At 42.8% G+C, this 13,581-nt stretch overlaps 1 protein-coding gene across 2 annotated transcripts; it reads right to left on the reverse strand.

Moving 5' to 3' along the window:
• Positions 1-40: 40 nt before the first annotated feature.
• On the reverse strand, positions 41-2,715 carry LOC138159033 (urotensin-2 receptor-like). Of its 2 annotated transcripts, none has more exons than XM_069085375.1 (2): positions 2,382-2,715; positions 41-2,012 (listed from the first exon to the last, which is right to left on the reverse strand). In XM_069085375.1, exon 2 carries the CDS (start codon positions 1,618-1,620, stop codon positions 547-549), a length of 1,074 nt encoding a protein of 357 aa, XP_068941476.1. In that variant the 5' UTR covers positions 1,621-2,012; positions 2,382-2,715; the 3' UTR covers positions 41-546. The 2 variants fall into 2 exon arrangements, with proteins under 2 accessions (XP_068941476.1, XP_068941475.1); XM_069085374.1 differs by having other exon boundaries at positions 2,232-2,715.
• Between the last annotated feature and the right edge of the window lie 10,866 nt (positions 2,716-13,581).

A 13,581-nucleotide genomic window follows, 5' to 3' on the forward strand; every position in this document is an offset into this window, starting at 1 on the left:
GGAAGGAAGGAAGGAAGGAAGGAAGGAAGGAAGGAAGGAAGGAAGGAAGGAAGGAAGGAAGGAAGGAAGGAAGGAAGTGAAAAATAGTACGCTTCAGTCTGTGTCCGGACAACATCGATTCTTTCTTTGGAGGTTGATAGCATTTTCCATCGTGATTTCTTTGGGATTGTCTTGGGCCATTGTATTGCTGAGAAGAGCCATAAACTTCTATTATTTATATGCATTTAAAACAGGATAAATCTCAACAGTATAATATAGTATGACCCTTTCCCTAGGGTTGCAGAATGTCAAAGCTGGAAGGGGCCTTAGAGTTCATTTAGTCCAACCCTCTTATTCTACTCATAAAGAAAATGAGGTCCAGAGATAGTAGACGGCTTGTCCTAGGCCACCCAGACAGTGTCCAAGCAAGAGATAATCTTCTGTTTTCTACACCAGTATTCTTTCCACTGTATCACTATCTTCCCAGCTAGGTTGTGGAGGTCTGGGACAAAGTCTTTTTTTTTCCTTGAATCTCCCACAGTGCCTTCTCACAAAACAACTCACCTCTCATACAGAGCTGGCCTGGCAGAGCACTCCCTTGATCTGGATGGTGGCCATGGTCTCTGTTTGCCCAAGGCTCCCAGACAGGTGAGACCTCTTGCTCCTGAGTTTAGACAGACAGATATCACTCTTCTGGTGGCTCTGGAGATATTCCTTGTAGTTATTAGAGAGCAGAGTGTAGAGGAAGGGGTTGATGCAGCTGTTTCCATAGGCCAGGCAAGTGACAATGAAGTTGATATAGACTCCCGTGTTGCCAGCACTACGCCCTGGCTGCTGGTCATAGATGCTTAGGAGCTGCCAAAGCCAAAAGGGGATGAAGCAGATCCAGTAAGTGAGGACAATGCTGAAGATCATGTAGAGGACCTTTTCCCGGGGGCACCTCTTGGTTCTCTCAGCAGTAAAGGCAGCAGTTGTCTGGGACTGCCAGTAGGTCCTGGCCAGCCTGCCATACAGGTAGCAGATAGCCAGTCCAGGGCCCAGGATGCAGGTGTGGAAGAGGATGGTGAGATAGACCTTATAGGCCCCCAGGTGCCACGTTGGGTGACACATATGCTTGGTCACTCCATCCCGATGGCTTGTGCGAAGGTCTATGAGGATCGTGGTAGGCAGGGCCAGGAGGAAGGACACCAGCCACACAATGCCAGTCACCATTCTTCTGTAGTTCCTGGATCGGCTGATGGTGTCCAAAGGTCTTGCCACAGCCAAGTATCGCTCTGTGCTCATGATAGTGAGAATGAAGATGCTGGCATGCATAGTGAGGAAGTCTAGACTGAACAGGGCCCTACAGCCAATGTCCCCAAAGTACCAGTCCCTGGCAAAATAGGTGCAGACCACAAAGGGGATGGTGGACAGATACAGGAGGTCTGCCAGGGCCAGGTTAACAATGTAAATGTACATGGAGCCTCCTAGCTTCATGGAAGAATTGATGACCACCAAGGTGTAGATATTGCCTACAGTGCCCACCAGACACATCAAGGCCAGGACGCATCCCAAGAAGAAAGTAATAAAGATGTCATTGGTGTCCCCTGGTCCTTCAAAGGTGGCATTGGGGGTGACATTTGGGAAATGACCCGGCTCCATGTCACAGTATCACACCAAAATCATGGACAACAGGAGAGCAGGGTCAGGATCAGGCAAGTCAGCCACAGGTAAGGGGATGTGCACAGGACCAAAGATCAGGGCTGGCGGCAGATCAGGAATCTAGGAATCAAGATGGTGGTGAAGAGGTGAGCAGGGAGCCCAGACCAGGTCAAATCAGGATTCCACAAGAGTCGGAAGAGTGAAGACAAGTCAGCACATCTCAGGGTGTCCTGAGGTAAATCTGACCCAAGGCCAGGGTCTGTTTTATCTGGAGGTTTCTTATTTACCCTCTCAGGGTGGAGGCAGCCCAAGCTAAGTGGTTAGGAGATAAGGGATTCTGATATACCTGCAGCAGCTTCTCTTCTAATGGTGTGGGAATTGTCAGGCTCCAGCTGTGAAAGTGCAGAGGACAGTCAGACTATGGGCTATAGGCTATGGGCTCAGCAGAGATGAGCTCACCCACCCAGCTTTTCAGCTCTACCAGAAAGCATTCCAAGTTTCCAAAAGGCATGTGGCAGCTCTCACCCCACCACGGCTGCTCTGGGCACAAGTGGGCTTTGGCACCCAAATCCCCATTTAAAGTAGAAAAAAGGAAATCAAGCAGCTCTTACCATGAAATGAGGTAGAGGCTCCCACGGGAAGCTGGCCAGAGGATGGCTCCCGGGGGAGCTGGGATGGGGTCAGGGCTCAGGGTGGAAGCTGGAAGGCAGAGAGCTGGCAGACTTTTCTTCCCCAAAGTAGATTCCCAAAAGACAGCTCACCTCAAGTTTCTTCTGCAGCCTGCTTTGTGCGAGGGATCAGCTTAACTCCATGGATTGAAGAGTCCTTGGCAGATAGTTAGGATCCCAAAAATCCACAAAGGCCCTGCCTATGATGTCACGGATGGGCTGTAGCTGAAGAAAAGCAGAGCACCCTCAACTCCCTGGCCAGTTACAAGCTCCATTCCCCATTTTATCACCCATTGAAGAGACGTTGGAGCCCAGTGCCTTTAGACGTGTCTCCTTTTCCAGCACTAGGCAAATAAGCTCCTTCTCTCCACCCAGATGGGAGGGGAATTTCAAACTGCCAACAAACGAGGCAAACCTTGGGATGAAGTGAGCAGCACTCGTCCAGGAAAGGCTGGTGTCTCAGCAGGCTAAGGGAGAGGCATTGCCAAGTGCAGTCAGAGGCAGCCCTCCCTCTGTAAAGAGACATGATAATCATTTACTGGTGGTGAGTAGATAGTCAGTGACTGACTGGGGGCTGCTTTTTCAAGCCTAGAGAGTGAATCTCCTCATTTCTCTGGGGAGGGGAAGGGAAAGATAGATAGCAGTTCATTCTTCCTCTAGGACTCACTACACACACACACACACACACACACACACACACACACACACACACACACACTGATCTAGGAGCTCCTCACACTCTCCGACCTGCTGTCAGGACTTATAGGAGAGATATCATCAGCTATGTAATACTAGTTCCTTGTCCTTGGGTGACTGGGACCTGTTGGCAACCTCTGTCCTCCTTCCTGTAACACCTGGCCAGACAAACTTCTGGCTACAGCTGGAGCCTAAAGTGTGAATTTTTTTGTTTAAGTGATCCCTGATCAGCCTCTCTGTTTTGGGGCTGTATATTTTGATTTCATTCCCTGTTCTTCTTGGCTACCTCTACAATTGAAATAACATCTGGATAGGTCTGAGATATGCTTGGAGATTCAGGGCAAATGTAACTAGTTCCCTACTCTGGAAAATCCCTCCATCCCTGTCTCCTACCCCTCCTGCCATTTAACAGATTGATGAAAAATCAGAAAGACATCAGAAAGGTTGGTCTTCCAACCTGCAGAGGACGCTGGAGGGCAGAGATGATTTAAACCGTGAAATGAGTAACTGGGACATGTCACTGTGCCCCAGTCTGGCGTGTCACCAACAAGAATATCAGCATCTCATTCTCCCAGAGGTAGTCTCATGGTAACATTGCTTCTAATACAAAAACCTGGCCCTCTCCTTAATATTCAAGGTGCTTGGAAATCTCCAAAACAGAATCCTAGGATCAGAGATTTAGCATTGGAAGGGACACCCTCATCATGTAGACTGGGAAATAGAAGTACCAGAAATGTGCTGCCCAATGTTTCACTAGTAGAGCCTAGGTTCTCTGATTTCTAATCCAGCAGACCTTCCACCATCCTACCTTCTCTCATGAAAGGCATCTTGCAGGGGCAGTTAATAGACTGCCAGCCCTAGAGTCAGGAGGACCTGAGTTCAAATCTAGCCTCAGACACTTACTAGTTGTGTGACCCTGGCAAGTCATTTAACCCCAGTTGCCTGCTGCCCCCCCCCCAAAAGAAGGTATTTCACAAGGGTAAAGTAGAATGATTTCTCTAAGTAACTGGCAGAATGTTATACCTATAGTTATATAGTGCTATGGCCCTAGGGTTATACTTGGCCTAGAGGTGAAACAGGGAATGTTTCTGAATGAGACCTGAGTTCTAGGACCTATGGGGTCCCATTCCCATTCCCTGGGTTCTTTTTCCATTCCATTTATCTTAGGAGATGGGTCCCAAGTAGATACAACCTAAGGGATGGAAAGTGCCAATATTTCCCATGATCTCTTTTCTTTTCTTTTCTTTCTTTTTGGAGGGCAATTTGGGTAAGTGACTTGCCCAAGGACACACAGCTAGTTTTTGTGTTAAGTGTCTGAGGCCAGATCCAAACCCAGGTCCTCCTGACTCCAGGGCTGGTGCTCTATTCACTGTGCCACCAAGCCACCCCTGATCTCTTTACTTTCACAGACAACACTTGCCTCTTACAGATGGGGAGAATTGAGCTTATAGGGAAATGACTTGCAGCCAATCAGTGGCCTAGCTAATTAAGAGCTGATCTATCCAGATTTCCTCTGGCCTGCTTTCCCATCCCATTCCTTTGATCTCGTGGCTTCAGTCTAATGAGTAGAACCACAGGTGAAAACAATACTAGGCAAGGAAAAGAGACCTTAGGAAAAGAGATCTTGAAAGTCCTAGCTAGTTATCTCTAGGCTAATAAGAATGTGTGCTTGAGGCTGAATTAGTTGGGAACGCCAGGAGGCGGTTACTTGATACACTAATTCTCAGTTCTGTCTCCACTCCTCTCTCAGGTGTCTGAACCACTTTGTAGGAAGTACTCAAGGATTTTTCCTTGAAAAATGTCACATTCCTTCTGATAAAGGACAGCATTCTGGGAAGGTATAGCACGCAAATACCGATTAGGTCCTTTAAGAGCTATTCTTTGCCATGGGGCTGCTGGTACCCTATCCAAATCCCTGTCTTGACTCACCTTGCCTGGGTTAGGGAGTAGTCCAGTTCCTTCCCTGAACTCTGTTCTCCACTTCACCCCACATGGCATACAGCTGAACATCTTTGCTAGTTAGTCAAAAAGAGTTTATTAAGTAAGAGACACTGGGTTGAGGAAACAAAGAAAGGAAAAAATACAATTCCAGTAAAGGATCTTCCTAACAAAAGGCTTTTCCACATTAAGCCTGAATTCCTCTTCTTAGCTTGATGAATATAACAGTTCACATTTTGATAGTACCTTGGAGTTCACAAAAATGCTTTTCTGTAGATGGTGAAAGTACATATTCTTGTCCCCATTTTATAAATGAGATGACAACTTCAGAAAAGTGATTTACACACAGCTAATAATAGGGCCAGCTCAGCGGCACAGGGGATAGATCACTGGCCCTGGAGTCAGTAGGCTCTGAGTTCAAATCCAGCTTGTGTGACCCTGGGCACTTACTCCCTATTGCCTTAAAAAATAAAAATATAGTAATGGCCAAAATTGGGACTTGAATTTAGGTCCCTGAATTCCAAGTCTAGCAAAATACAATTTTATAATTTTTCTAAGCAGATACCTTTCTGTTGTTCACAAAAACTGTTTCAAAAGTGAGATATCGTTATTTTTATATAGACCTTTTATTTTTACATTGTTAAGGCAATTACTAAAATAAGGTTGGTGATTTCATTTTAAATGTAATTTTGATCTTAGAGTGTGATCTACATAATTTTATATCATAAGGGGACTTTTTAAGCATTCAGCTAACAATTCAACAATTAGTAAGTTCCTAATACAAGGCACTGGGCTAGGAGCTACAAGAACGAAGAAAAAGCAAAAACAGTTCTTTCTGTTCTTACCCCTAAAGAACTTACATTTTACCCAGAGATTCTACTAGGAGGCACATACCCCAAAGAGACAGGTTAAAAAGAAAATCCCAGGGGGTGGAGCCAAGATGGCGGAGTAGAAGCAGGACTTCCCTGCTGCTCCAGCTTCCACCTTCCCCAATCCATGTAAAAAGGGGACTCTGAACAAACTTTGGAGCTGCAGAACCCACAAAATGACACAGAGAAGCTAACCTCCTACTGAGGACAGCCCAGCCCCACGCCAAGGGTTTAGCCCCACGGCGGGCCTGACCAGCCACAAGCCAGAGGGACTCCAGATCAGCAGCAGCTGTGGCCGTTTCCAGATTTATCAACACATAGATGCAAAGGACAAAGTTAGAGGTCAGTGCAGTCTGGACTTTGGGACCAGTAAGTGGGAGTGTGTGGCTTTTACCCCCAGGTCGAGAAGCTGCTGAGACTCCACAGCCAGCCAGCGCCACCTGGCAGCTTCAGCTCCTGGCCTGTAGAGTGTAGGGGGACCAAGCACCAGTCTGAGGCATAATTGCTCTTGCTTTAACCTGCTTGGATCTGGATTGCAGTCTAGGGTGGAGGTCCTGGGGTGTATGTCCAGCTTGCCAGAATGTGTGGAGACCTCAGAGAGGGTACCCATCTAATAAATACCTCCAGCAGCTGAGAAAACCCCAGCGTTTGGGATGAAAGCTCCCCTGTTTGGTGGTAGAGTCCTACTGTGGCAAAAAGCCCAGGGGTCAAGTGACTGAGGGGCAACATGACCAGGCAAAGGAAACAAAACAGACAGAAGATTCCAACATTAGACTCCTATTTTGGGGACAAAAAGGAGCAAAGCATGGAACAGGAGGAAAACAGTAAAGTTAGAACTCCTGCACCAAATGCTTTAAAGGAAAATAAAAGCTGGCTACAGGCCATAGAGGACCTTAAGAAGCAGATAAGAGAAGTGGAGGAAAAATTGGGAAGGGAAATGAGAACAATGCAAGAAAATTATGAAATGAGAGTCAACAGCCTGACTGAGGAAAAAAATACCTTAAAAAACAGACTGACGCAAATGGCAAAAGAGGCTCAAAAAGGCAATGAGGAGAAGAATGCCTTAAAAAGCCAAATTTGCCAGATGGAAAAAGAATCTCAAAAGCTAACTGAGGAGAATCATTGCTTCAGAATTAGATTGGAGCAAATGGAAGCTAATGACTTTATGAGAAATCAAGATGCTGTTAAACAGATCCAAACAAATAAAAGAATAGAAGGCAATGTGAAATATCTCATGGGAAAAACCATTGGCCTGGAAAATAGATCCAGGAAAGATAATTTAAAAATTATTGGACTACCTGAAAGCCATGACCAAAGTAAGAACCTAGAAATCATCCTCCAGGAAGTTCTCAAAGAAAACTGCCCTGATGTTTTAGAACCAAAGGGCAAAATAGAGGTTGAAAGAATCCACCCATCATCTCCTGAAAAAAATCCCAAAAATAAAACTCACAGGAATATTATAGCCAGGTTCTGGAATTCCCAGATTAAGGAGAGAATATTACAAGCAGCCAGAAAGAAATAATTTCAATATTGTGGAAACACAATCAGGATAACCCAGGATCTGGCAGCTTCTACACTGAGGGATCGAAGGGCTTGGAATATGATATTCTGGAGGTCAAAGGAGCTGGGATTAAAACCAAGAGTCACCTACCCAGCAAAACTGAGCATCATGTTTCAGGGGAAAATATGTTCATTCAGTGGAATACAGGACTTTCAAGCATTCTTGCTGAAAAAACCAGAGTTGAATAGAAAATTTGACATTCAGATACAAGAAGCAAGAGAAGCATGAGAAGGTAAACAGGGAAAGGAAAACATAAGGAACTTATCAAAGTTGAATTATTAACATTCCTACATGGAAAAACAATAATTGTAACTTATGAAACTTTTCTCAGTAGTTTAAGGGATTAGAAATATATATGTCTATATATGAGGGTATATGGACATATGAATACATATGTGAATGTATGTATATATGTTTACAGGTATACATAGATAGAGGGCACAGGACCAATTTAACAGGAAGGCATGATACTTAAAAGGTGAAATTAAGAGGTGAGAGGAATATAATGAGAGGAGAGGGGGAGAGACAGATTGGGGTAAACTATCTCATACAAAAGAGGCAAGGGAAAATGGTTACAATGGAGGGGAAGAATAGGAAGTCAAAAGGGAATGGGTCAACCTTATTCCCATTGAATTTGGCTTGAGGAGGGAATGAAATACACACTAAATAGGGTATCTCACCCTACAGGAGAGTAGGGGAGGAAGGGGATGAGAGGGGGGATGATGGAAGGGAGGGCAGGCTGGGGGGGGAGGGAAGTTGGAAGCACCCACTTTTGAAAAGGGATGGGATCAAAGTAGAGAATAGAACAAGTGGGAGGTGGGATAGGAGGGAGGGAAATATAGTCAGTCTTTTACAATATATCTACTATGTTATTGTTTTGCATTAGCCACACATGTACAACCTATACTGAACTGCTTATCTTCCCAGTAAGGGTGGGTGACAAGGAAGGAAGGGAATGAATCTGGAATTGAAAGTTTTAAAATCAAATATTCAAATATATATGTATATATATATATATATGTGTGTGTGTGTGTGTGTGTACATATATATATATATACTATCATTAATACTGTCTTACATGTAATTGGGAAATAAGATATACAGGCACTGAGGCACAGAGATCCACTGGAAAAGTCAAAAGGGGTATGGGAGAAAATATGGGAGAGAGCAGATTGGAGGAGGGGATATCCTTTGGGACTGCTATTTTGGGGCGGTAGGTAGGGGAAAAATGGGGAGAAAATTTGTAACTCAAAATCTGGAGGAAATGAATGAATGATGTAAATCAGAAGTTAATAAAGCATTTTTTAAAATCCCATATACAGATATTTATAGCAATACTTTTGTGGTAGGAAATAAAGTAGATGCCTATTGAAAGTGTGCACATAGGTATGGGCAAGGGGAGTACAGAGTGCAGGTGCAGCACCAGTGCAGACCCAAGACCAGACCACAGTGGAGCCAGAGCAAGCCCCAACAAGTGGATTCACCCACCACAGGGGTGATTCGCAGACCTCTCACTGCAGGACAGAGTATCTGTCAAAGCTGGGTAAGAGACAAGCCCAGGACCCTCAGCAGCTACAATGATAGCAGCTATTCCTGGGGCTATCAACCCACAGCCTGGATGTTTAAAAATCACCTACCTGAACTTCCAGGAGCCAAGATAGCAGAGTAAACCCTAGGTGCTCTAATCCCCATCTCTGACCCTGAAAACTCAGAGAATATTGCCCCAGTGTGAAATCCTGAAATAGTGGAACCAGCAGCAAGCTTAGGAGTCCTAGAGGAAGGGTATTCTGAGGCTGTGCCAAGCCTGAGGTGAAGGGTGGGAGGCATCCCAATAAGCCCCATCTCAGCTGACCAGTGGGAGATCCCGAAGCCCAGGGGGTGGAGCCAGTAAGCACGAACACCAGAAGCCCAGGTGTGCTTTGGCACAATCAGGGGAATCTGCAGATGCCAGCATGGCCCTGGCCACCAGCTGCTGAACCTGCCTGAGCTCCAGCCCAGGGGCACAGAGGCAGAAACTTGAAGTGATCAGACCACAACTCCCTCACACCTTACTCTGTAAGCCCCAGGGTAACCCAGGGGAAACATGGAAAGTCCTGGCCTTGGCCTCAGTCTAGATACTCAGAGACCACAGCACACAAAGTCAACAACCAGGCCCCTAGCTCCCAGCTTAAGAAGTGTGTGTCAGAGTCCTCTGTACCCCAGAAGCAGAAATCCACTTTAAAAGCCAGGAAATAGGCAATCACAATGGGAAAGAAGCAATTTGGAAAACAAAAATAAAAACAAATGAATCCTATTGTAGAGAGCAAGATGAACCAAATTCAGAGGACAGCATTGACTCCATACTCACACCTGAGACCACAGAAGGGAATATGAACTGGTCTCAAGCCCAAAAAGTATTCTTGGAAGAGCTCAAGAAGGATTTTAAAATCCAAATTAGAGAGGTAGAAGATAAATTGACCAATTCTTTTAAAATTACAATTGCCAAAATGAAAAAAAAAATCTCACCAAAGAAAACAAATCCTTAAAAAGTAAAATTTGTGAATTAGGAAGGGAGGTTCAAAATCTAACTGGAGAAAATAAATCCCTAAAAAATGAAATCTGAACATATGGAAAAGGAGCTTAAAAATTAATCGAGGAAAATAATTCACTAAAAATTAGAATCAGTCAAATCAAAGCTAATGACTCTATTAGGCATCAAGAATCAGTCAAATAAAACCTAAAGACTGAAAAATTAGAAGAAAATATAAAATATCTCCTTGGAAAAACAATTGACCTAGAGAACAGATCCAGGAGAGATATTATCATCTAAGAATTATTAGTCTACTGGAAAGCCATGATGAAAAAAAAAGCCTGGACAACATCTTCCAACAAATTATCATAGAAAACTGCCCCGAGGTCCTAGAGCCAGAGGATAAAATAGCTATTGAAAGAACCTACTGAACACCTCCTGAAAGAGATTTCAAATTGAGAACTCCAAGAAATATTGTAGCCAAATTCCATAATTATCAGGTCAAGGAGAAAATACTGCAAGCAGCAGGAAAGAAACAATTCAAATATCACAGAACTACAGTCAGGATCACACAGGACCTAGCAACTTTTACATTAAAAGATCAGAGGGATTGGAATATAATATTTCATAAGACAAAAGAACTTGAACTGCAACCAAGGATCAACTATTCAGCAATACTGAGCATAATCTTTCAGACAAGGAGATGGTGATTCAATGAAATAAGGGACTCCCAGACCTTCCTGATGAAAAAAAACAGAACTCAATGGAAAATTTGATTTCCAAATACAAGACTCAAGAGAGACATGAAAAGGTTAACAGGGAAAACACACACACACACACACACACACACACACACACACACTCAAGTAACTTGTGATTTAGCAAGAGCAAACTGATTACATCCCTATATGGAAAGCTGATACCTGTCAATATTGAGAATTGTATAATTATCAAGACATTTAAAGGAATTTACATAGATAGAGGTTGTGGGTATAAATTAACTAATCTGATGATAAAAAAAAACCTTATTTAGGGGTGCAAAGGGATTGTAATGGGAGAAAGGGAAAGGAGGAGGCAAAAAAGGGTAAATTATGCCACACAAAGGGGCATAAAAACATACTATAGTAGAGGGAAAGAAGGGAGGAAGATGAACATTATATAAACTTTACTCTTATTGGTTTTGGTTCAAGGGGGGAATAATACAATCAGTTAAGTATAGGATTCTAATGTGAAGAGACACAAAAACTCATTATGGCAGAGGGAAAGAAGGGAGGGAGAGGAGTATTGTATGACACTTACTCTCATTGGATTGAGTTCAAGAAGGGAATAACATACTCCATTAAGTATAAAAATCTATTGTGCCCTATAGGCAGTGGGAGGGGATGGAGAGAAGAGGGAAGTGGTTACAAGGGAGGGAAGAAATAGTAAGGGGGAGGGGTAGGTAAAGGGTGGGGGGTGAATAAGGAGGGACTACCGAGGGAGGTGGTGGTAAAAAGGAAAACTCTTAAGGAAGGGAAGGGAGAAATAAAAGCATAAACAAGGAAAATTTAACCTTAAAAATTTTTTTATTGTTTATGTTACCTTTTACCAAAATGTAGTTTCCCTATCTCTTTTAATTAGGTCTATTTTTGCTTTTGCTTTCTGAGATCATGAGCGCTACCTCTTTTATTTCAGCTTGAAATATTATAGATTCTTCTCTACCTCCTTATTTTAACTCTGTGTGTCTTTCTGTTTCATGTGTGTCTCCTGCAAACCACATATTGTTGGATTCTGGTTTCTAGTCCATTCTGCTATACACTTCCATTTTATGAATGAGTTTATACCATTCACATTCACAGTTATGATCACTGTTTATTTCCCTCCACCCTATTTTATCTGCCTCTCTCTCAACCCTTCTCAAAAGTCTGTTTTGCTTCTGACCACTTCCCTAATCTGCCCTCCCTTTTATCATCTCTGCTCCTTTTTCTTTTTTTTTTTTTTTAAAGCAATTGGAGTTAAGTAACTTGCTTAAGGTTACACAACCAGTTATTTCTGGGTGTGGTGCTAAGTATCTGAGCCCGGCTTCGATCCCCCAGGTTATCCCGACACTGGAGCTGGTGCTCTTACTCGCTGAGCCACCTGGCCTCCCCTAAGCAATTGGGGTTAACTTGCTCAAGGTTACATGGCCAGGTGTTTCTGGGTGGGTGCTAAGTGTCTGAGCCCAGATTCAATCCCCCAGGTCATCCCGACTCTGGGGCTGGTGCTCTTACTCGCTGTGCTACCTGGTGGCCCCCTCTGCTCCTTTTTCTTATCCCCTTCCCCTCCTATGGGGGAGGGGTTACTATTGGAGAAGATACATGTATATACCCGAGTGTAAGTGTAAGTATATGTGTGTGTGTGTGTGTGTATATACATATATACACACACACACACACACACACAAATACATATAATATCTAGGTATATTCTTCCTTCTTTGAACCAAATCTGATGAGAGTGAGGTTCAAGTATTGCCTACCACTCCCCTCATTTTCCCCTTTACTGTAAAAGCTCTTCCTTGAATGCCTCTTTTATAAGAGGTGATTTTCCCCATTCTACCCCTTCCCTTCTCCCTTTTCCTAGTAAATCTCTTTCCCAACCTTTCATTTTTTTTTTTAGCTCATTCCAACATAATTTACTCACACCCTTGCCCTCTTTCTGTGTATATGGCTTCTAACTGCCATAATAATGATAAAGTTAGGAATTAAAGGTTATGAAGTTTCCATATTTAGGAATATAAACAGTTTAACTTTATTGAGTCCATTATAATATCTCTTTCATCCTTACCTTTTAATGTTTCTCTTGGATCTTGTGTTTGAACATCAAATTTTCTATTCTGCTCTGGTCTTTTCATTAGGAATGCTTGAAATTTCTCTATTTCATTAAATATCCATTTTTCTCTCCTGAAGGATTACACTCAGTTTTGCTGGGTAGGTTATTCTTGGTTGTATTCCTAACTCCTTTGTCTTCTAGAATATCATATTACAAGCCCTCTGTTTCTGTAACATGGAAGCTGCTAAATTACCTGTAATTCTGACTATAGTTCCATGATGTTTGAATTGTTTCTTTCTGGCTGCTTGCAATATTTTCTCCTTGACATGAGAGCTCTGGAATTTGACTACAATATTCCTGGGAGCTTTCATTTTGGGATCTGTTTCAGGTGGTAATCAATAGATTCTTCCAATTTTTATTTTACCCTCTGATTCTAAGATATCAGGGCAATTTTCCTTGATGATTTCTTGAAATAAGATGTTTAGGTTTGTTGTTTTTTTTTTTAACCATGGCTTTCAGATAGTCCAATAATTCTTAAATTATCTCTCCTTGATCTATTTTCCAGGTTAATTTTTTTCTGGTGAGATATTTCACATTTTCTTCTATTTTTTCATTCTTTTAACTTTGTTTTATTGTTCTTCATGTTTCATGGAATCATTAGTTTCTAGTTGCCCAATTCTAACTTCTAAGGAATTACTTTCTTCAGTGAGATTTTGCATCTCTTTTCCATTTGGTCTATTCTACTTTTTAAGTTCTTTTCCTCAGTGAATTTTTGTGCCTCTTTTACCATTAGGCCAATTCTGTTTTTTAGGGTATTATTTTCTCTCTTTCTTTCTTTTTCTTCCTTCCTTTCTTCCTTTGTTTCTCTGATTCCTTTTTTCTTTCCCTTTCTTTTTCTTTCTTTCTTTCTCTTTTTCTTTCTTTCTTTCT

The sequence above is a fragment of the Petaurus breviceps genome, unplaced genomic scaffold (assembly GCF_028583685.1).
Source record: "Petaurus breviceps papuanus isolate PSGF00001 unplaced genomic scaffold, PetGlider_PUasm1.0 175, whole genome shotgun sequence".
In the NCBI taxonomy this organism is placed as follows: Eukaryota; Metazoa; Chordata; class Mammalia; order Diprotodontia; family Petauridae; genus Petaurus; species Petaurus breviceps.

Bases quoted from the DNA above. Each gene is read 5' to 3' on its own strand.
- LOC138159033 (XM_069085375.1), bottom strand. From the start codon at position 1,620: ATGGAGCCGGGTCATTTCCCAAATGTCACCCCCAATGCCACCTTTGAA.